Source organism: Lindgomyces ingoldianus, assembly GCF_010093535.1.
Source record: "Lindgomyces ingoldianus strain ATCC 200398 unplaced genomic scaffold BDR25scaffold_10, whole genome shotgun sequence".
Lineage (NCBI taxonomy): Eukaryota > Fungi > Ascomycota > Dothideomycetes > Pleosporales > Lindgomycetaceae > Lindgomyces > Lindgomyces ingoldianus.
Window position 1 is genome coordinate 937,960 of NW_022985171.1, and position 24,563 is coordinate 962,522.

The 24,563-nt window shown below is 32.8% G+C and overlaps 2 protein-coding genes across 2 annotated transcripts; one reads left to right on the top strand and one right to left on the bottom strand.

The window, feature by feature from the left end:
• Positions 1 to 9,665: 9,665 nt before the first annotated feature.
• On the top strand, positions 9,666 to 14,311 carry BDR25DRAFT_353166 (uncharacterized protein; the record flags this gene model as incomplete). Its single annotated transcript, XM_033695127.1, has 23 exons — positions 9,666 to 9,675; positions 10,155 to 10,486; positions 10,525 to 10,562; positions 10,612 to 10,805; positions 10,872 to 11,066; positions 11,118 to 11,148; positions 11,212 to 11,459; positions 11,498 to 11,595; positions 11,698 to 11,791; positions 11,872 to 11,958; positions 12,006 to 12,061; positions 12,146 to 12,212; positions 12,265 to 12,819; positions 12,845 to 12,885; positions 12,932 to 12,979; positions 13,022 to 13,145; positions 13,174 to 13,285; positions 13,346 to 13,500; positions 13,540 to 13,629; positions 13,687 to 13,747; positions 13,802 to 13,930; positions 13,979 to 14,153; positions 14,186 to 14,311. The coding sequence occupies 23 exons, from the start codon at positions 9,666 to 9,668 to the stop codon at positions 14,309 to 14,311; spliced, it is 3,066 nt and encodes a 1,021-aa protein (XP_033549685.1).
• A 307-nt stretch (positions 14,312 to 14,618) lies between these two features.
• BDR25DRAFT_11861 (uncharacterized protein) lies at positions 14,619 to 15,611 on the bottom strand. The gene is made up of 2 exons (XM_033683672.1): positions 14,714 to 15,611; positions 14,619 to 14,644 (listed from the first exon to the last, which is right to left on the bottom strand). The coding sequence occupies exon 1, from the start codon at positions 15,429 to 15,431 to the stop codon at positions 14,730 to 14,732; it is 702 nt and encodes a 233-aa protein (XP_033549686.1). The 5' UTR covers positions 15,432 to 15,611; the 3' UTR covers positions 14,619 to 14,644; positions 14,714 to 14,729.
• Positions 15,612 to 24,563: the final 8,952 nt, after the last annotated feature.

The following is a 24,563-nucleotide window of genomic DNA, read 5'->3' on the forward strand; positions in this document are numbered from 1 at the left end:
TAAAGGAAAGATAAGAGCAATAGAACTAGAAATATGTTGCCCTTACCTTACCTACCTTATACGCTGTGCACACTGTACACTACTCTTACTCTTGCTACTTAAGTGCTTATACTATAAGCAGCTAGCTGTCAGAGCCTATTTAACATATATAGTATTAATTTTTAAGAATAAACTGTTCTACATATCCTTTAGGTTCTAGGCTGTAGATGTCCTTTACAGTTACATAGTAAAGAAATGTAGTATTAGTAAAGTAGTTAATAATCTTCTTACTTTTTTTATTATTTAAGTTATTATTATTATGTAACTTTTTTTTTTTACTTTAGTTTACTTTTAAACTTTTAAATGTATATATTTACTTTTTTATATGTTAGTGTCTTGTTATAGAATTTTTTATATAAAGAGATATATTAGCGTTTTGCATAAAATTAATTTATGTAAGAATAATTTATTAACTAACATTTTTTTTATAATAAATAAAGCATTACTTTAATTATATAAAGGACTATAGTTTAAATAATTCTTTATATCCTCTTAGGCTTCTTCTATATTGTTAATAGCTATATATACATAGTAAGCTATATTGCTTATTAGTGTAGTACACATTTTAGAATTTATTTATAAATGTATTATTTTATTAATTAATTATAACCTAAAGTGCTAAATAAAGGTTACTGTATAGTGCTTTATATATAAGCTTAATTAAAAACATTACTTATTTAAGTTTAAGTTGCCCTTAGCATACTTATATAATAGTAGTATAAAGCAGTATCTTGCTTTAAAATTATAGACTAAAAGCTTTTTATATAAGAGTAAGTTTATTAATTATAGCTTTAAAAGCTTTATATAAAGTTTTTATAAAGTTTTTTTACTTACTTTATATAAAGCTTATTATTATTTAATTTATCTAATACTAGTTATAGTTTATATTAGTATTAAAGTAATTACTAAGCTGCTTATATAGTAACTTTTATAATTATTTTAGACTAATATTATAAAGGTAGAACATATGTGCGCGCTTTTTAAAAATATTAGGAAAAATGCTTATATATAATGCTTTAGAAATAGTAAGGCATTAGTAAAGCTTAATAAATACTATAGCCTTATTAGCTAGAATATTATATAGTTGCCTTATATAGTTATTTTTTTTTATACTTTTTAGAATTATATAACCTTCTTAGGTGTAAGGTTCTCTACTGTAATATCTTATATAAGTAGAAGTTAGTATAGATTGTATAGTAATTAAATTATATGCAGTAGGTACAAGCTTTAAGAAATCTTATGTAGAGCTGTAGCTATAGGAACATGTAGCTGCCTAGTTATACTTTTATATAGTAAGCTATTATAAAGTAGTTATACTAATTATAAAGAAAGTATTAGGTCTATAAGTAATTTATATAAAGATATTCTTTATTATGTTAAGACTAGTAATAGTAGTAATAGTTTTATATAATGCTTTAGTAAGATAGTAAACATGTGTTTTTTTATAAGTCTATATAGTGTAGTAGCCTTTATTATGTTCTTTTTAAAGCTAATGCTCTTATTTTATAAAGTAGTAATTAGTTTTTATAGAAATAGTTAGCTAAGATCTCTAAAGTATATAAGCTTTTACTTTATAAAGTTATTTTAAAAGTTTTTAAGTGTACATATATCTATTACACTTAATGTATAAAGTTTTATAATTAAGTTAGCTATATATAAATTAAGCTTCTTTTTAAGTGTGTTATTTAATAATTTAATTTTATTTACTTAATTTTTAATATTTATCTGCTTTACTAAAGTCTTTACTAAAATGCCTATAAAAAGTATATATTAGTTATACATTAATATGTTATGTTAGCTAGTTATAGATAGAGCTAGCGTTGCTTATTACTTTATAGTAGTTAATTATGTGTTATTGCGCACTGTCTTACTTTTTATTGTACGCTGCCTCTAAACAGCCTTGTGTAAAAAGATAAAACAAACCTTCTAGTGTTAAACAAGCACTACTATTTATATAATACCTTTAAATAGTATTGTATAGACAAGTTTCTTACTTTTACTTAAGTAACTAAATAAAGATTTATAGCTACTTATATATAAATTAGACTCTATCTTTACTTTTACTAATTTATAGTTAAAGTAGTAAAGAAAAGGATTCTTTTTATACATAAACTTTTAAATAAAAAGGTATAAAAAAAGCTTTCTTTTTTATAGTATTTAAACTACTAATTAGTGTTAAATAGACTTTCTACTAGCTAGCACTTAGTGTTAGCAAATGCGTACAAGATAGAGAGGTTTGCATAGTGTAAACATTGCATAGAGGTGTTAGGTAACTAGTGTTAATTGCTTCTTGTTTTTCCTCTGTACAGAGGAAAAGGGGGATATCTAGATGTTCGCGCACAGAGGTTCGCGCACAAGCATCATGTGACATAGATACGTGATCCTGCTCGTGCGTGATTGCTCGTATCCAGGCCGCGACGCTGCTGCTGCGTACGGACAAGGGCCTATGTTATGTATATAGTGCATATTTACCTAACCTTCTAAGATATCTAGAAAGATGTCTATATACTAAGTTTCCTAAATATTTAGCTGTTAATATAGATTAATAAAGATTTTTATTTTATCTATAAAAATGTTATATAGTTAACTTATATAGTTATTATTTTTTTTATGCTTTTTAAAATTATATAATCTTATCTACTAAAAGTTTTTTTTTAGCAGTTTCCCTTTAGAGTAGAAGTTTGTATAGGTTGTAATGTAGTATAGATTATGCAGGTAGTATTAGTAGTGCATACACTACTGCAGGCAGTAGTGTGTACAATTAAGGGTGTGGAGCAAGCGTTAGGTAGGGTAGCATGTATTGTTTATACAGTAATTAGTGTAGTGCTAGCTAAAGTGTAAAAGTAGGTAATGCTAGTATATTTAGTGTTAATAGTAGTATTATGTTTAGTCTGCTTCTATGCAGAGCTTTATATAGTAATAAAGGTTATGTATAAAGCTTTTCTAGTGCAATTACTTTTCTTTATACTATATTATATAGCTTCTAGGCCTTAGTACCTTTAGTGCCTAGCTATAGTGTAATTCTTTTATTCTTTAGCACTTATATAAGCTCTCTTTTAAATATATAGCTAAGTGCTAAAAAGTCTTATAGTGTTTATTTTTTAAAATTTTTTATATATGCACTTAGAAAAGTAGCGCTTTTTTAAGTTATTATGCATAAATTAGTAATTATATAACTTATGTATAATTAAGTTTATAAGCTTATTAAAGCCTTTAACATGTTAATCTTATTATTTTAGTACTTTAGGCTAGTTTTATTCTGTAGTGTTACTTTTAATATCTTTATGTCTTTTATAAGTTATTTATATAATAAGAATTATTTCTTATTTTTTCTATTATTACATAAAGTTGTTAGTTGCTAATAAAATTTTATTATAATAGTATAGTTAATTACTTTTCTAGTAAATTACATAGGTACTACTATTATCTAGCTGCTAGGTTGTACAGCTTTAATAGCTTTAGTATGCGCCTTACACTATCTCCTTTTTACTTTATATAGTAGCAGAGCTTACTGTATAATGTAAAGGATTAATGTGCTATTATTTAGCTACTAGGTTATGCAGCTTTAGTAGCTTTAGTGTGCATTTTATACTATTTTCTCTTTACTTTATATAGTAGCAGAGCTTGCTGTATAATGTAAAAGATTAATCTACTATTCTAAAAAATAAGTAACTAAATAAAGTACTTTATAAAGTGTAAGTACTTTGCTATTACTTTTTTTAAAAAATAAGTAATAAAATAAAGTACTTTATAAAGTATAAGTATTTTATTATTACTTTTACTAATTTATAGTTAATTAAATTAACTACTAATTAGTGTTAAATAAGCTCTAATAGCTAGCTGCTTATAGTATAAGCACTTAAGTAGCAAGAGTAAGAGTAGTGTATAGTGTGCATAGTGTATAAAGTAAGTAAAGTAAGAGTAACATGTTTTTAGTTCTATTACTCTTGTCTTTTTTTTATATAGAGGAAGAGGGGGATATCTAGATGTTTGCGCACAGAGGTTCGCGCACAAGCATTATGTGACATAGATACGTGATCCTGCTCGTGCGCGATCGCTCGTATCCAGGCCGCGACGCTGCTGCTGCGTACAGACATAGATTATATAAAGAAGTTTTTATATAAAGTTTATTTTTATAGTAGTTGTAGTATGTTTTAAACTAATACAAGCTAGATTCTACTGCGCTATATAGTAGTTATACAACTCTAAATATTATGCGTAGAGGAAAGCTCTTTTAGAGTTCTTTTAGTAGTTGTGTAAACAACGTTTGTATAAGTTTATTTATTAACTATACATACACTTAAGTAATATTACATAGCTTATAGTGCATACTGTATAAAGCTATTAGTAATAGGCTAATAGCTTGAATTAACCTCTAACTTATTTTCTAAATTATAGAAGACTGTGTAAGGATCTTCTTCTTTTTCTTATTAAAATATTTTGTAAATACTAGTCTTAATTTTTTATATAGCTATGTTAATTTCTTTTTAACTTTATATATAAGATAAAAGTTAAAGATCTGTCCCTTATAAACTAATAAATTATATAAAAGTACTTTAAACATGCTGCTTATAATTAGGCTTTTTATTTCTATATAGTCTAATTCTTTAAATAGTTTTTTAGGTGTTATAATTATACTGTCTATATAAAGCTTAATTACTAAAGCGTAGTTATTTTTTTTTTCTAGGTTAGAAATATTATGTCTTATATAAGATTCTTACATAGTTTTCTATAGCCTCTCTTAGCTAGTTGTAGTTCTAGTTTGTACAATAAATCTAATACTACTTAAGAGGCTGTTTTATGTAGTTTATTAATTAGAGTTAGTTGCTTATATAGACAACCTTTTTTTTATGCTTATAAAAGATCCCTTTGTACTAGAGCTAGTTTGTCTAGATCTAGCAGTTCTTATGCAGGTTTATCTTTATCTTTTATACAATAATATAGTATAACTTGTGTGCAGTAGAGTCTTACTAGACTATTCTCTATCTTAATAATAATGTCTAGGGCCTTAATTCCCTTTACTATGTGCAGTTTTATCTATCCCTTTTTCTTTTACTATGTTTTTACCTTAAAACTAAGTAAGAGATTTAGGACTTTATATAATATTAAGCTATTTTAGGTGTTAATTATATTATTAATATTAACTTTTACCCTTTTACTTTAAAGCATCTTTATTGCCTTTTATACAGCGTTAGCCTGCATAGCAATGTTAGAGGATAGTGCAGAATCTATGTTAATTCTTAGGTATGTTCTAAATATAAGTAATGTAGGTATAAAACTATTTAGTTTTACTATATTATTTAGGGCTTTAACAGCTATCTATAACACTAATTTATTATTTGTATAATTATCTAATTCTGCATAGAGGATGTTATATGCATGTTGCAGTAGTGCGTGCGCGCGCTTAATCTTCCCTATAGCCTAATAGGCTTTTACTAGCATTTGTTAACATGTTGCTCCTATAATCTTTACATAATTCTAGAAATCTTTAGATGCAAAGTTTATACTAGAGTTATGTATAATATAATTAAGTAGGCCTTAATATGTGTTAATCTAACACTTGCAGAGCGCGTTCTAGGTATCTTGTGCAGACATTAATTTTAAGAAGGTTGCTGCTTAGAATAATATATCTATGTTAATTACATATAGTACATCTTAGTTACTAATTTATATAATGTTAATTACTATTTTATAATTAAAGTATAAATTATCTTTAATTATAAACTTAAATTTTTATAGTGCTAAGTTATGTAGCTAACATATATAGTAAAACTTCTTAATTTTTTTAAGTATAAAAGAATTAGCGTTGTGTCTAGTGTTTTTAAGCATTATGTAAAGCTGTTTTATATAGGGATAGCTAAACCTTTTATGTAGTTATTAGAGTTTATGTTTTATAAAAAAAGACATTAATTTCTTCTTTTATATATTAAAAAATAAGTAACTTTATTTATGTATAACTAAAACTTTAATTTTATTACTTTATATAATTACATTTTATATGTTGTTAAAGTACGCATTTATCTAGTCTATGTTAGCAAGAGATAGTACGAAGAGTGTTAGTGTATCTAGTATGTAATATATAACACTACTAACTAAATTAGTAATTTTATAGTACTAATTAATTCTATTAATTCTTGTTTTTTAAAGCTAATACTCTTTTTATTTAGTGTCTAGTCTACTTTTATATAAAAAAATTTTTATAGGTATACTTTAAGTTATAACTTTCTTATAGTAGAAATTCTTATAGCGCTAGTATCCTATAGTTTACCTTAGTATACTATATAATATTAATCTTTAAGAATAAACTGTTCTGCGTATCCTTTAGGTTCTAGGCTGTATATGTCCTCTGCTGTCGCACAGTAGAGAAATGCAGTAGAGGTAAGGTAGTTAATAATCTTTTTACTTTTTTTTTTATCTAAGTTGTTGTTATATAACTTCTTTTCCTTTTACTTTAGTTTACCTTTAAATTTCTAAATATACATGCTTACCTCTTTACATGTTAGTGTCTTATTATAGAATTCTTTATATAAGAAGATGTACTAGTGTTTTATATAAAACTAATTTATAAAAAGATAATTTATTAACTAATATTTTTTCTTATAGTAAATAAAGTATTGCTTTAATTATATAAAGAAGTGTAATTTAAATCCCTTTAGACTTTTTCTACATTATTAAAAACTACATATATAAGATAAGTTATATCTTTTATTAGTGTAGTACATGTTTTTTAATTTATTTAGGAACGTGTTATTCTACTAATTAATTATAACCTAAAGTGCTAAACAGAGGTTACTATATAGTGCCTTATATATAAGCTTAATTAAAAACATAGCTTATTTAAGCTTAAGTTATCTTTAGCATATTTATATAATAGTAGTGTAAAGCAGTATCTTACCTTAGAATTATAGACTAAGAGCTTTTTATATAAAAGTAAGTTTATTAATTATAGCTTTAAAAGCTTTATATAAAGTTTTTATAAAGTTTTTTTACTTAATTTATATAAAGCTTATTATTATTTAATCTATTTAATACTAGTTATAATTTATGTTAGTATTAAAGTAATTACTAAGCTGTTTATATAAGACCCTCTACATCTTCCTAAGGCTAATATTATAAAGGTAGAACATGTGTGCATAGCCTTTAAGAATATTAGGGAAGATGCTTGTGTATAAGGCCTTATAAATAGTAAGGTGTTAGTAGAGCTTAATAAATACTATAGCCTTATTAGCTAAAATATTATATAGTTGCCTTATATAGTTATTCTTCTTTCTTTATGCTTTCTAGAATTATATAACCTTCTTAGGCGTAAGGTTCTTTGCTATAATATCTTATGTAAGTAAAAGTTAGTATAGATTGTATAGTAATTAAATTATATGTAGTAGGTACAAGCTTTAGGGAATCTTATGCAGAGCTGTAGCTACAGGAATATGTAGCTGCCTAGTTGTGCTCTTGTACAGTAAGCTATTACAAGGTAGTTATACTAATTATAAAGAAAGTATTAGGTCTGCAGGTAATTTATATAGAGATATCCTCTATAGCGTTAGAACTAGCGCTAGTAGTAATAGTTTAGTACAGTAGTCTAATAAAATAGTAAAAGCATGTTCTTTCTTTATAAGTCTATATAGTGTAATAGCTTTTATTTTGTCCTTTTTAAAGCTAATGCCTTTATTCTATAAAGTAGTAATAAGTTTTTATAAAAATAATTAGCTAAAATTTTTAAAGTGTATAAGCTTTTACTTTATAAAGTTATTTTAGAAGTTTTTAAAAGTTTATACATCTATTATGCTTAACACGCAGAGTTCTATAATTAAGTTAGCTGTGTATAAATTAAGCTTATTCTTAGGTGTGTTATTTAATAGTTTAATTTTATCTACTTAATTTTTAATATTTATCTACTTTGCTAGAGTCTTTGCTAAGATGCCTACAAAAAGTATATATTAGTTATACGTTAATACATTATGCTAGCTAGTTATAGATAGAGCTGGCGTTGCTTATTGCTCTATAGTAGTTAGTTATGCGTTGTCGCGCGCTGTCTTACTTCTTGTTATACGCTGCCTCTAAACAGCCTTGTGCAAAAAGATAAAACAGACCTCCTAGCGTTAAACAAGCACTACTATTTATACAGTACCTTTAAATAGTATTATATAGACAGGTTTTCTGCTCTTAGTTAAGTAACTAAATAAAGATTTATAGCTACTTATATATAAATTAGACTCTATCTTTACTCTTACTAATTTATAGTTAAATTAGTAAGGAAAAGAATTTCTTTTATATATAATCTTTTAAATAGAAAGGTATAAGAAGAGCTTTCTATCTTATAGTATTTAAACTACTAATTAGTGTTAAATAGACTCTATGCTAGCTATGCAAGGCAAAGAGGTTTGCACAGTGGACACATCGCGCGGGGGGGGGGGTTTGCAGGTAACTGGTGTTGATTCTTCTTGTTCTAAGTCTGTGCGAAGGAAAGGGTATTTATCTGTCTGTGCGTACAACTGTGACACAAGACTATGTCACGTGACGCCTAACCGCGTATCCAAATACTGCCATTTGGACAAAAAGTAAAATTAACATATAAATAAGTAAGTAACTTTATAAAAGTAAAAAGTTGCTAGTGTTTATACATAAGTATAGCTATGTCTGTACACATGTATAGCTAAATTAGGTTACCTAAAACATTAGCTATCTAGCCTATGTGTTAAGGGCTATGTGTACTTAAGAACTTTTTTTATTGTATAAAAAGAAAGAGTAGTAGTTAATAACAAGAAGATCTTTGCCTACTTACCTCTTAGTACGCCTCTTAGGCGTACGTTTGTTTAATTGAACCTAGGTTAACTAACACTTTATCTCTTTTTAAAGTGTAACTTTATGCCTAAATTTAAGCTCTTTTTTAAAGTTTAAAAGTTATGTAATTTTATATTACTTTAAATTTAATCTAAAAAGTTAAATAAATTTTACTAAGCTAAATTTTTTATTACACTTACACTTTACTTTATGCTTTTAGTATGTATTCTAAAGAAATTTTTAATAGAAACTTTTAGGCTTTTCTAGAGGTTTCTAGAGTGTTCTAGGGCTCCTTTAGGCTAGAGGACTCTATACTACCCTCTATCTGTTCTAGAGAGTCTTTATTTTAACTACTTTTAAACTTTTCTTTAGCTAGCTACTTTTACTAGCTATTTTTTATTTAATTTTTAAGCTTTTTTATTTTTTATTATTTTAATCTAGGCTTTTTTAAGCCTCTTAAGCTTTATTTTATACTTTTTACTACTAATAATATATTTCTTAGCTAGTAAGTAGTTAGATAGAATTACTTTAGCTATAAATAAAGCTTTAGTTATTATTAATCTTTGCCTAACTTACCTTAATAAGATTATAAGCAGGATTATAGTGTATAAGCTGTAACAATTCTCACAAATTGTTCTATCTCAGGTCGCTCAGATCCTATCTGAAGGGTCCCTGTATCGGCCCCAACTATAACTCAACCCTGTCCCCTGCAGTTACCCCTATTTACCTAAGTATTTAGTCGCACCTTTTCTCTTAGCTAGCTTAGTAGTTTTCTAATATTCTTTTGTACAAGGCCTATAGGTGTTAATAGCATTCCCAGGTTCCGAGTCCCCACGCACTCCCATATGCCTCTGAGTGGATTCCCACCGCATTCAGACCTATTGTCTTGCCTGTGCTGTTACATAAGCTAAGTATAATTTTACTATACAATTTTTTTATTAAAAAGAATTATAACATCTAGATTTATAATACCTACATTTATTAAAGCTTATTAAAGCTTAAGTGCACTAATAACCTTTTAAAGTGTAATAGCTGCTATAAAGGTAGTAAAGACTACTATTAAGTAAGTTATTTTAAAGCTATTTATAGCTATTTAGGGGGTTTTTAAAGTGCTTCTTAGTTCTTTTTACTAATTTTTAGGTTATAGTGCTTAGAGGACTATTACTTAGTAATTATAACTATTATAAGCACTATCTTTAGCAGTTTTTTTTTAGCTTAAGACCTAAATTAACTTTAGTAAACAATCTAACAGCAAGCCTGCATTAGGAAAGGGAGGCACTCTATTTAGGCAATCTAGGCCTTGCTTACAGTTTTCGCGCTAACGTCTGAACCAGCAATTAACCTTGACGTCCACTATAAAAAGCTCTCTTTGCTGTTATTTTCCCTCTCTCCCCTCATCCTTTTCTCTCTACTCTCACCCCTCCGTCCGCACTCTCCTCGCCTACTCCAACTGCTCTCATTGGGTCTCGGCGCATCCTTTATGAGGCATTTTTCAAATCTACCGCCGCCGCCCATCACCGCTCTGCCTCCCCTCGACCCTGTTATTTCCCCCTATCCTGGCTGCGCCGTCCAGCTTCTCGTGCCCCGGCGATTGCAGCTGCTAGAGCTGATTCTGAGCTTGCATTCGCACGCGTTTGGCGGCCCACCCACTTTCCATTCTCGTGCTGTCGCGCACTCTCGCCTCTCGCCTTTCTCCATCGCAAGCTCTCCCTCTTCTCTCGCAGGATGTTCGCTCACCTCACGTTAGTAGCAGCTGCGGTTGAAGGGCGGACCTCGCTACCTGTGGCATAGCCATACCGGCATGTGCGGTCCTGTAACCCCCTCTCTCCCGGACTCGCTGATGGCATTTACTGCGCCCTTTCCTATTCCTGTTTCGAGCGGACGAATACGTAGCTCTCACGCCATTATCTCAGCTCTGATACGCCTATATTGCGCCCCGCTCCTCTGGTTGAATACGCTGGACCAATCCTTCAGGCGGCGATGTAGTCATTCACCTGCATGACACATTAATTTGGGCCGTCCTGGCGTCTACGTTAACGCTATGGTTCCAGCAGGATGCTCCGCCTCGCATGAGGCATACGACGTTGCTGTAACATGGCAATGCAACCGGCAGGGGTCTGATATCTGGAAGCTGGCAGCTGACAGCTCGGAGATGGCCTCGGGTGTGCTACGGGAGGCGAACGAAGCCCTGAAGTCCAATAACAAGACGGCACAGGGGCCCTCCGGCGAGAATTACGCATTCATGCGTTATCCAGCGCGGACCCGCCCTACGTAAGGAGGGTAGTTGACGATTGAAGAAGAAGCTGGTGATCGGTGGCTTCATTCGAGGTGACATGGATCCTTGGACAGCTAAAAGGCGCGCATGACCAGGTTGTAACGACCATTTACTAGCCAATCGTCAGATGAGCTAGGCCGACTCTTAATACGATGGGGCCACCTACGCCGCTTGGGAGGGCGATACGCGGCCGTTTCGGAGACGCTGATGCTGATCGGCTTCGAGTTTATGCGTCCCCTTTGTAGACAGCGCCCTTGCACCGCCTGCTGCTCCCCTTTCTTCAATGGATGCGGCATTTATGCAGGCCCTTCACGATCCTCATTCTCGGCGGCGGTATTGACTACGACATATAAAGTCGCACTTAGTCTAGAGAGGGAGCTACTTCTTTTAAACTCCTCACAGCCAGAGAAGCAGATTGCCACACTGAAATGGCCTCCTCTTGCAGCACCTCTTTACTAGCCCCTTCGTTTCCTCTGAAAATTGTTCCATACGTTTCTCTGGTGCCTAAGCCTAAGCCAAAATCTAAGGCTAAATTAATGGCTACACTTAAGACAGCAGAGCACAGCTGTTTAGGAGTCACCTCTAAAGATGGGGGAGACTAGCTCCATATTGACGATTTCCCAATGCCGGATTTGAATGCATTGGGCTCTCTTAACCTGAGAGTATCTGCTCTGTTTAGAGCAGCAGACGCTTCTGGTTCGCTAGATTATAGTAATACCCACCCATTGATAGCTACAGGCTAATAGAACCTAACACAAGGGTGTAGACGTAGTAAGTGGCCTCGGTGCCGCCTCCGAACTACGATTCAAGTGTTGCGAAGACAAACTCGGCTCTGAACGGGTTGTTTGATAGAAGCAGTCTAGGTAAGCGTATAAGTAGATTGCAGTGCTAACTTACTAATTCTCAATAGAATTTCCTTTAATTTTGGAGAGCGATGCAGCCGAAGAGCACCACAGCACAACGCAAGTCAAGCCTAGCAATAAAGTATTAGACTATTAAGAGAACGGCTACTACGCAGCTGTTAGGACTAAAGGATTCTATGCTAGGCAGCATAACAATCTTAACAAAGCTGGCATGCGTGCCCTCTCTGTAGAGGGTATAGATAGTATTTGCCATAGTAAGTATTGTTCCAGCACTAGTTAAGGAGCCTATTCTAACGTCTTTAAAAGAACTATCGCCAGCAGAAGACAAACTACTCTTTAATGTCGAGGTAATAAGCAGATTGCCATCAACACGCAAACAAACGCGCCGTTCATCTGGTGACACGATGATCTCCTTAACAGAAGTGCCAGACATTACGTCAGAACCAGAGCTGGAAGACCCTTGTTTACTAAAGCAGAGAAGGCCGTCTGTACGACAAGCAGAGAGCCTCATACTTGATCATGTGCCTACACCCAAGCCAACCCCTCTGCCGACCCCTAGCAGCCTAGATTCCCGTTCTAGAGCCGGCAGTGAGCCTAGTCCTGACCCTCTTGACAGTGACAGCAAAAGTAGTAGAGCTAGAAGTCCAGTCCCGCCCCTAAACAACCTTGGTGAAGAGAATGGCGACGATGGCGCACATTCTCGGGGAAGAGTCGAGGAGCTGCTCCATTCCCCGAGACAATCCATCTCTCCTCGCGAAGGCATAGAAGCCGAACAAAATATGGATCCAGATTCAGAAAGGTATAAGAAGAGAAGGGAAGGCAGTGATGGTAAAGTTGGGGAGAGCCGCGAGGACGGAGTCGGTCAGGTCGATGAGGCGTCCCGCAGCCCTTCAGAGAAGAGCCCTCGACGACGTAAACGCAGCGATCGTCCGGCCCGGGAGAGGAGGCGCGGTCCATCACGAACTGCTCCTAGGTCACGGGGCTCGAGCACAATGCCAACGAGGGCATCGCGACAAGTCATGTCATCCGAGCCACGCCAACTGTCTCGGCCCAAGATGGATAGCGCGACTGGGTCTTGCTCCCCGCGAACATCCTCTTCGAAAACGAAGGCTGGAGATTGAACCAACATCAATTATGGACCCAGCGCCAGCATGTCTTATCAGATAACCGATCTCACGCTCTGCCCTGTGCCAAAGGGCTCGTCGATTGTGACAGCAATTGTCCATTGCAACGAGTCGATATTGTTTCTCAACCCGACAGCCCTGGATCACAAGCTCTTCGGTGAAGACGGCAAAGTCATCCGCATGGCCCAGCTATCGCCGGATTCGTGGATACTAGTGGGTCACTGATATGACGGTGGTGCGCTAGGCCCGTGTGTTTGTGGAAGCTTGACACTGCCTAACCCAGACCGGACGAGCAGTCCCTACAGTGACACTGATTACCCAGAAGACGATGTGGACGAAGGGGACGAGAATGAAGAGGAAGATACCGGCGAATGCAAACCTCATGCTGCTGGCAGTAATCAGGGATTCCGTACAAACGGTATGCGCTCCCGTTAACGAACACATAAGCCGTGGAAAGCGTCGGACGAAGAACGCTTACTCTCGTATAAGGATAAGATGTCTATGGACTGGGATCAGGTAGTTTCTCGCTTCCCAGACCGGTCGGAAGGTGCTGTAAAACTGCGCTACTACGCATTGCGCAAGAAGAATTCGTAGAGTTGTTGAGTCAGCCTCAGGCGGGTCAGCCTTGTTACCTTGCGAACTCTCGGAAAGAGTCCCACATTGATGTGACTTTGCCTAGTTTAGCTTCCGTGGGTCCCATTCTGGCTCCCGCTGTGAAGCCCGTTTCCCGTGCCAGCTTCGGCTCTCGCTCCTCTTCCGAGACCCCGTTTTGACCCCGCCCGAGTTGTCGTTCAGGGAGTAACGTTATACCCAAAAAATCCACCATGCCAGCTATTTAGAAAACAGAAGTGGTCCTTCTAAAATGTAAAGATTTAAGAAGAACGTTTCAAGGTCAGTGTCACGACTACAGTCAGCTCTCGTTATAACAATGTGGCGTTTCCAGGATTTTATATCGTTATATCGGATTATCGTTATAACGAGAGATATTTTGGTGAGAAAACAAGAATCGGTGCACAGGAAACCCCATCGCAGAGACCGCTTTGTGGCGTTCTTGGCATCGTTATAACGAGAGTTGACTGATAGTGGGTGATTCTGAGCGTTAGCGTGGGAAGGATGTTGTTGCCTACGCCAAGACTTCCGGAGCAGCTCAACCACCAACCAAGGGATGGAGCGCGCTGTATGAATCTAGGAAGAACGTGTGGAGGGCCAACAGCTATTGGGTGCCTTGAGGAACAAAAGTTCTTTGTGCCTCATCAAACTTTTTTAGATTCTGACCAATCAATATCCTCACTCTTTCTTTGTTTCACGTGATTTTTTGGTCATTGTTATCCTCTTTAAAGACCACGCGCTAACCTTCTTTCTACTAAGGGTTTTAGATAGAACACCCTCTCTTCCTCTTTTATCTCTTCTAGTTTAGTAAAAGCCTTTCTCTAAGGTCTCTGTAGCAGATCCTTTTGTTCTTGCCTTATGTCCATTCTTTACCTTTTAGTCAGCAGCACTAACACTAAGGTTCCCCTTTTTCTAAGCTCTAACAATCTTGACTTGTTGAATCTGCTAATATCCTAATTGGTGATATTTGCCACTCCTTAAACCCTATCTACATCCAGATGGAGCTCTCTAACTAACATTACTAATGGTTGCCTTACTCTACTCCTTCAAAACTAACCAGTGCGATGGCTTCGGATCTCCATACTTGTACCACGCATACCTCCTCTTCATATCTTCATCATCTACCTCTTCCAACCAATCTTCATTCGCACTCGCAACTTCATCGCACATCTTTGGCGTCAAGCATCCAACAACAAAATGCGTCAAGTTCTCGTGATCAAACCCCATACGCCTTAACATCGTCCTCACATCCCCCCTCGCAACAACTCCATCGCGCATCCAATTAGGTGGGCCATCCGGGAACAAGACAAAGCGCCGGATCCTGGATATGTACATCTCTGACGTGCTAGCAGGGAGATCATACGTACCCCGCCGGCCGCGAGCAGCGTCTCCCCACGACGGAAAAACCAACAGCGGAGCGACGCTGAACCACGTGTTTTCACCATACAACACGGCAGCGGCTTCGTCGTGGATCTGGCGGTTACTTTGCAGGATGGCGGGGTAGGCTCGCGTAGAATTTTCAAACCAGAAGGCGCTGCGGAAAAACATGATGAGGGGGTATGTGCAGAGGAGGAGCTCGCGGTAGATCATGTTGCGGATCTCGCTGGGGAGACGGAGGAAGGGAAACGTGTCGGTGGGTTGGGTGAGGTTGGGGCTATTGGCATCGGGCCTGGATGGTCGCGATTTGGATAACCAGCGGCGCACTTTGAAAACAATCTTTAAAGCGGAAGTGGCATCCATCGTGTAAATCGTAGTGAGAGCGTTTGAATGCCTGTGGATTGGAAGTGGAAAGATTGTCTTTGTGACTGCTTGGTGGCGCGATGTTTTTGGCGCTGAGGACGCTAGGCGCTCCGGCCGGTGATGCACGAGAAGGTCAGCAAGAGCTGGTGTTCGTTATTGAAGATGTGAACGGCTTTTCAGTGTCGGTTCGTGTATTGGAGCTCTGTTGCAGGTGCTAGGTACGAGGTATATGCTACGGTTAGCTTACCTTGGCACCCCGCAAACCACCCAATCTGGCTAGCGTAGGATTCACATTCATCCCCTAATCGCACGCGCGACTTGTACGATGCTTAGATACATCACCGTAGCATCACGAAATTCACCTTCTAAACGCATAACGATGTTGTTCCAATGTTTGGCGCATCCTAGGCCGTTTCTCTCAATTTTCCAACAAATCCCGCAAAAGCATAAGGTTTCTTCATAGTTTGCCAGAGGCCAGTCTACCGATGCGTCGACGGTAGGTATATAATACCTATAAGCCCCCGGCCAAGGGCATCATTAATATTGAATCCGGTCGGGTATCTAATGTTGGCTATCTTTGGTTGGATTACTCTTTGCTTAAAATTGTGTGGTGGATGGATAAGGGCTCAGTGCTGATGGTAGCTTTTGAGCGCGGTAGTGAGGTTTGCAAGCTTAGATGGGTCCCTTCTAAGGGTTTTAAACAATGGCAAGAGCTTGATGGCGGCGCCGTCGTGAAGGGAGTCTGTTTCACGATCAAAGGAGGCTCTCTGTAGATCAGGCGCGGAGACAACGATGCGATGGTAATTTTCAGGTGCGAAGGTGCCTACATATTCAATATTGCCTAGGGCACGCAACCCAGGCAGAATTAATGCATGCATCGTGGCGCGCGTAGAGTTTTACACTATATATTTACTCTAATTACTATCTTTCTAAGATTGTTTCCCCTGCTCTCTTATATATATACAGCAGAAAGAGGTAAACTACAATAGTTTTTGTCTAAGTAGAGTTTTATCTACTAGATTATTTCTTTGTCTGTTCTAAAAGATCTCTTATTATAGTTTATATACAGGTAACATTAGGTAAAAAAGAGTTTAAAGTCTTTTACTATTTTATTAAAGAACTTAAAAGAGGCTATTGTAAGGACAGGGCTCCGTGTTACGATCTACGGTTGGACCAGCGTAACTCCACCCAGGATGCTCCACAATATGGTACGGTTGGAGCAGGACTCGCTTACAGACCAAGCGGAGGACGCGGAGGTAGCGCGGCTACCCGAGATCATAGAAGAATGCGTTGTCTAATAAGAGGACAGGACGTAAATCCTACAAGTCTAGAGGAGCTTAGCAAGCCCTGCTTAGTAAGCTTATATAAGCTTATCTAGCTTACCTTAGTGTCCCTTACACATGTATATAGTTTTTATAGTAAACAACTTTTAAAAGGTGTGTTTAATGTTTAGTTTATTCTTTACATAAACTAAGTAGCATTTAGCTTTTTAAAAAGCTATAATACTATTTATATATTTTACACTATATATACCTCTAACTTTGTCTAATAGAACTATTTAACCCTAGCCTCTTTACTGCTGCACATAAGGCAAACTATAATCTAGTCACTCTCCCTCTCTTTATTAGCCTAATAGCCTGTACATAGGACTGTACACTTTACTAGATTAGCCTTTTATTATCTATTCTACTTTTTACCTAGGAATATTATTAGACTTAAGTGCTTTATAAAGTAAAAATTATAATATTAAATACTACTTTTTTAAAAAGTATAGTAACTTTATAACATAACTTAGATTCTAACATAGCTTATGCTGCGCTATTAAGATCTATAAAAGCTCCTACCTAAAGTAAAGCTGTTCTAGCAGAATAAATTAACTCTATCTAGGACAATATTAAAAAACTCTAGTAAATTAGTAATAAAGTTAGTAACTTATTAAAACTTAAGTAAAAGATAGCTAACTTTTACTAAAAAACTATAAGCTTATAAAACTTTTAGCTTTTAGTTAACTTTTATAAAGTAACTACTTAAGCTTATTAAATATATAAACTATAAGTAAAACTAGCTAAAGTTTAGAATATTTTAACTAATAAAGTAAGTATTATAGCTAAAAAGGCTTTAAGACTAGCTTTTTTAAAGCTTTTTAGAAGTTTGCTAAAAGACCTTTAACTATTCTTTACTAAATGCTACCTTTATATATAATATAATAAAGAAGCATTTTAGACTAACATAGAAATAATCTTTTAGATAGGATTACACTTAAAAGGCTTCTTTATAATCTAGTTTTAACTCTATACTAATAACTAGATAGACTTTAAAGCTAATAGCGCCCTACTTAATTCTAAAATAAAGAAAGTATTTAGTAGTATTAAAAATTTTAAAGCAGCTTTATTAGCTATTTATAGGACCTTAGACAAAAAAAAAATTATAGCTAACTAACTAAATAATATAAGGCAGGGCAGTAGACTAGTCTAGAACTATGCAGCACGTTTTAGGGAACAAATAGCTATCTGCAGATAGAACAACTAGAAAGCTCTATGCTGCATGTTTTATAACAGACTAAATAAGAAAGTAAAAGATAAGTTTATATACATAAACTAACTAACTACTCTTAAAAACTACATTAAGAAAGTAATAACTTATAACAACTATTATAAAAAATGTAAAAAAGAAAAAAAATTAAAGAGAACCTTTTAAAAACTAGAATTTATCCCTAAAAAAAAAAAGCTTTTATAATATAATAAAAAACTAATAAACCTTAGTTATATAAAGCATATATAAAGCCCCCCCTTTAAAAAGAGCTAAGTTCTAGGACGCAATAGGCCACCTTTAATAAAGAAATAATAAAAATAGCTAGAGAATAAGGCCTACTTAAACTATAAAAAAGTAGAACACTTTTACTAAAACTGCCTAAACTTCTAAAAGAGGGAGAATAAAAATACTACTATAATAATAAAAGCTATTACTACTAAATATAGCCTTATAGATAAGAAAATATAAGAAAGACTAAAGGACAGACTTTACTAGTAATATAAAAAAAACTACTTTTTAAACAACTGCCTTAAAGCATATTAGAAGGTAGTTATTTAAAACTTTAGTAGCCTTAATATAGTGTTGTAGGACTTTATAATCTTTAAAAGATATAAAAAAAAAACTTAGATCTAAGAATATATTATAAATGTTTAGAAAGAAGAAAAATGTTTTCCTTTTTAAGACTAGACCTTTAGTACTTTAGTAAAAGAGCTTTCTTAATAGTTTTAGAGATGTAAGTGCTAGAAGTGTAGGTTACTATATAACTACCTAAGTAATTATATAGTCTTGCTTTACTAAATAAACATTAGCAATAACTACTTAATGTTTAACATTATATAAAAGATAGCTAAAGTTAAATATAATATTATAAATAAAAAAAAGTAATAGTAATTTTTTACTAAAATTAAGAATTAAAAGCTAGAATAGTTAGGTAAACCTGCTAAGTTTAAAGTACTATAACTAGCGCCTAAGAAACCTAAGACACTGCTCCTAAGCCTAGTAATCTCTAGAAAAGTTCTTATAGTATAATAAAATTATAGACAATGTGTCCTCTGCAGAAGCAGCAACTATAGCATAAGTAGGTGCTAATAGAAAGAGCACCTTGTACAGCTAGTATAAACAAAAGTATATTCTTAGTAGACCTAGAAAAGTCCCCTTAACATATTACATAGACCTAATAATTATCTATACCCCTAGTACTAGTGTACATAACAATACTGCGTTAAACACTAGGATAACAAACATTAAGCAGGATAGTAGCCTACATAGGAAAAGAACTACAACAGTTGCCTATAGCAAGAAACAGCCTTAGCCTATAAAACTATAAATTACTACACTTATTAAACAGCTTCCTCTTATAAGTAAAAACTATAGATAAAATATAATAAATAAAAAAATTATAAGTTCTACTACTTTTAGTAAAAAGTAGTAAGAAAAGAAGACTACCTAACTTTACATTATCTAGTTAAAGATTATAAATGTAAAGTAGCTAACTACTATAACTAAAAATATTAAATTTATAAAAAAAAGAAAAATAAATTTAATAATAACTTATAAGACATTAACTTTTATCCCTTTTTTAATAAAGAAGTTAAACATAACATATCTGCAGTAATTACAGTAGGGTAAGGGGCAGGACACAGCCTAACAACCACCTTTATGTATAAAGAATAGCCTAGATTAGCCCTTATAAATAGCAGATGCACTTTTACTACTATAAATAAAAATTAGGTAGATAAGTAAAGTATACTATTCTACATAAAAAAAAACTTATTTAAGGTAACTCTTACTAACATATTATTAATTAAGTATAGTAAAGGATAAATTAACCTAGAAACTTATAAAAAGAACTTTAAAACTTTTAATATAAAAGATTAAAAATCTATAAACATACTTAAACTAAAAAGTAAATATAATGTAATTTTAGGCTATAACTAGCTTAGAACTTATAATTCTGCAATTAATTAAAGAACTATAACTATAAAAACCCCTAACAACCACGCACGCATAACCTAGTTAGCATGCTATAATAACAGATGCCTAGTCTATAAACAAGCTAAGCAGGGTAGCAGTTATTACCTTAAAAAAAAGAAGCTTTAAAAATTCCTTTACTAAGAACTAAAAGCTTAAGTAATAAAAATAATAAAAAAAAAACTTAAAAAAGTCTCTTATAAAAAAATTAAAGCAGATAAAGACATAGAATAAATTAGTGTTATATAAGTCTAAGAAGAAAGTTAAATTCTGCCTAAATATAAAGACTATAAGGACATGTTTAAAACACTAAAAGACTCTAGAGAACTACTACTACACTAGCCTTAAGACTATGCTATTAACTTAATAAAAAATTACAACTTAAAGACACATAAGCTCTACCTTTTAACTAGGGCACAAAAGAAGGCCCTATAAGAGTACATTAATAGGATGTTAGCATAAGGCTACATCTAGAAAAGCTATAGCCCTATAGCATTAGCAGTAGTCTTTGTAAAGAAGAAAGAAGGAAAAATATAAGTCTATTAAGACTACAGGACCCTAAATAACAACACAATCTAAGATTAGTTTCCTCTACTAATTATATAAAACATTATAAACTAACTAAAAGGAACCTAGTACTTTATAAAGTTTAATATACAAGACAGATTTAATAAGATAAGAATATAAAAAAGAGATAAGTAGCTTATAGTGTTTAAGACCTTATAGAGACTTTATAAGCTACTAGTAATGCTATTTAGCTTAATAAATGCCCTAGTAACTTTCTAGTAAATTATTAATACTGCCCTTAACCCTTATCTAGATGTCTTTACTTTAGTATATTTAGATAACGTCCTTATCTATTTAAAAGATACCCTAGAAGACTACATACAGAAGGTATAAAAAGTTTTAGAACAGCTTAGAAAGTACAGACTTTACTTACAGCTCTTTAAATGCAAGTTCTATGTTACTAAAATAAAATACTTAGGATTTATAATTAATAAAGAAGAAATAAAAATTAACCTAGCTAAAGTATAAAAGGTACTAGAGTAGCTAGAACTTATAATAGTTAAAAAAGTAAAAAGATTTCTTAGACTATTAGGCTATATTAGACAAATAATTAAAGATTATTTAAAAATTACTATACTATTAATAAACACTATAACTAAGAAGTAGGTAATAGCAAAGTTTGTCTAAACCCTAGAAATAAATAAAGCATTTATAATGCTAAAATAAGCTATAATAGATAAACTAGTATTAAGAATATATAACTTATAATTAAAAATAAAGATCTACACAGACACATCTTTTAAAGCCAGCAGAGCTGCGTTATACTAAAGGCAGGAAGACAGAAAATGGCACCTAGTTGCGTACCACTCTGCTAAGTTCTTAGGTCTAGAAGCAGGCTACAGCATACCTAATAAAGAGCTAAAAGCAATATTAAATGCTATAAAAGTATAGACTACAGAGCTACATAAAATAGTAAGGCTATTTAATATTATAACTAACTACATAAACTTAGTTATGTTCTTATTAGTAAAAAAACTATTACTAATGCATGTAAAATAAGCAATAGAACTTGCATAGTTTAACTATATTATTAAGCACGTGCCTAAAGCATAAAACTAGTAGGCTAACACTCTTAGCTAAAGACTAGACTACTTTAATAAAGAAAAGGAAAGAACTAAAAAGTTTACACTTTTTAAAAAAACTAATAAAAAATAGGTCTATAATAGACTTTAACTTATAAAAGAATTCTACATGCTTATAGCTAGTAAGTAAAGATAGAAAAACTTAATCTAAAAATATTATAAATCTTTAATGTTTAGACACCTAGAAATAGGCACCCTTTAAAAAAAGCTAAAAGCTGCTATATTATAATAAATACTAAAAGTAAAGCAACTATGCATAAAGGTGCTTAGAGAATGCAATACCTGCAACAAAAATAACCTAAAAAGGCATAAGGCCTATAGATATCTCTAACTAATTAAAGCACTAAAGCTACTATAGATAATAATTATAATAGACTTTATTATAGAATTACCCCTATCTAAAGAACTAGGGACAGACAGAATGTGTAATATAATTATAGTAGCACTAGATAAAACTACTAAGTATCTACACACCTAGCCCTTAGAAAAAATAATAATAGCTAAGGAATTTATTTATAAATTAAAGTAAAACATAATATTAGTATATAAATGCCTTAAGATTATTATTTCTAATTAAGATAAGCTATTTACTAGCAGCTTTTAGAAAGCAGTAATGTAACACCTTAGCATAGCACATAAGCTATTAATAGCCTACTACTTATAAATAGATAGACAAACTAAAAGAGTAAATGCAAAAATAGAAAAATATTTAAAGAAGTACATTTTTTACACTTAAAATAACTAGCTAGAATAGCTTCTAATAGCGTAGTTAATAATTAATAATGTAGAATTAGCTATAATAAAAGAAACACTATATAAAGCTAACTTTAAATATAACCTGTACTTTATGCTACATAGAAGTTAACTTATAGACTTATAAAAATTAATAAATTAGCTAATAAACTTATATTAGATATATAAAAGATTAGCTATTAAAGCAAGGTCTAGCAGAGCAATAATAGAAAAGTATGTAAATAAATTATAATAACTAGAACTAAAAATCTACCTAAGAGACTATATGTATTTTAACACTAAAAACTTTAAGATACCTAGACCTTCTAGAAAGCTAGTAGAAAAAAAAATAAGACTATATAAAGTCCTTTAGACCTAACAAGACAACTGCAAACTTAAGCTTCCCCTATATATAAAGATACACCTATAGTTCTATGTCTCTAGATTAAAAAAAGCACTTAAAGAAGTTCCTCTATCTACTTAAAAATAAAAAAATAAAGAAGTAGAATATAAAGTTAAACACATTATTAGTAATTAAAAAAACTAAAAAAAATTTTTAGTAAAATAAAAAAAGTAGCTTACTAGTAAAAACATATAAAAACTAGCTAAAAATTTAAAGAACATGTAGTTATTAGTATAAAAGTACTTTTAGGCCTATTTAAAAGAAACTAGCTAGGCAATAAGGCACCTATATTAAAAGGAATAGCTATGTTATTACTAGATAGCAGCAGCCTTTAGAGATAAGTCTTAGCTAATAATAGTTAAAAAAAAAATAGCTTTTTACTTTAGCCTTAAAAGCTTTTATCTTATCTAAGAAAAATAAATCCCCTTTTAAGTACTTTATATAATAAGCCTTTAGTAAATCTAATAACTTTTAGATATAGTCTTATTTAAAACACTTCTTAGCTTTTACCTTTAAAGTCTTCTAAACCTAATGTAACATTTTATTATTAAAGTTCTACTTTTAAGCCTTTATAGTAACTGCTTTTTAAAGAAGTGTTTCTCTCTTTTTCTCTAAATAATTCTATATAGTATTAGAAATAAAAGTGTTATATTTACTATTTTTTTTTACACACTTAACGCACTTGTTTAAGGATAAAGTTAACACATAAGACAACTTTAAAAATTAGTAAGCGCTATAAGGCTTTATTTTTATCTAATAAAGAGGATTAAAATAATAAGTAATATAAAGATAGTAAAATAAACAAAACTAGTAAGCTATTTAGCATAAAAAAGATAAATGTTAGAAGTGCCTTTTAGTAGAAGAGCACTAACATTATAAATAAGCTTTTACTAATGTAGTTATGTAAGCAAAGCAGCAAAGACGCTGCTAGGAAGGAGGGGCAGCGTGTTATAATCTATAGTTAGACTAGCGTAACTCCACCTAGGATGCTCTATAATATAGTACAGTTAGAGCAGGACTTGCTTACAGACTAAGCAGAGGACGTGGAGGTAGCGCGGCTACCTAAGATTATAGAAGAATGCGTTGTCTAATAGGAGGACAGAATGTGAATTCTACAAGTCTAGGGGAGCTTAGTAAGCCCTGCTTAGTAGGCTTATATAAGCTTATCTAGCTTACCTTAGCGTCCTCTGCACATGTATATAGTTCCTATAGTAAACAACTTTTAGAAGGTGTGTTTAATGTTTAGTTTATTCTTTATATAGACTAAGTAGCATTTAGCTTTTTAAAAAGCTGTAATACTATTTATATATCTTACACTATATATACCTCTAACTCTGTCTAACAGGACTGTTTAACCCTAGCCTTTTTACTGCTGTACATAGGGCAAACTACAATCTAGTCACTCTCCCTCCCTTTATTAGCCTAATAGCCTGTACGTAGGACTGTACACCCTACCGGATTGGCCCCTTATTATCTGTCCTACTCCCCACCTAGGAATATCATCAGACCTAAGTGCTTCACGAAGCAAGGATTGTAACACTCCGCACCACTCCGCCAATACAACCAAAAGGTACGAATAATCAACCAACGTTGATTTTCAGGTGCAGAATAGTATATATACCTGTCGCACGTAAGCGCCATCTTGGCCTTACAGCTATTTTAAAAGTTTTTTTTATAACTATGTTTTTTATTTTATTAAAATGTGCTCTAGCTTAGCTACTTAAAGCTAGAGGCTACTAATCTAGTTAGCTAATTTAGCCTTGTTCTGTAATACAAGGAGCGTACTTCTAGACAGTGTTGCTTCTGCTATAGTGTTGTTAAATGCAGGTTGTAGATTTATACTTT

Excerpts from the sequence above, each read along its gene's own strand:
- BDR25DRAFT_11861 (XM_033683672.1), bottom strand. The coding sequence starts at position 15,431 with ATGGATGCCACTTCCGCTTTAAAGATTGTTTTCAAAGTGCGCCGCTGG.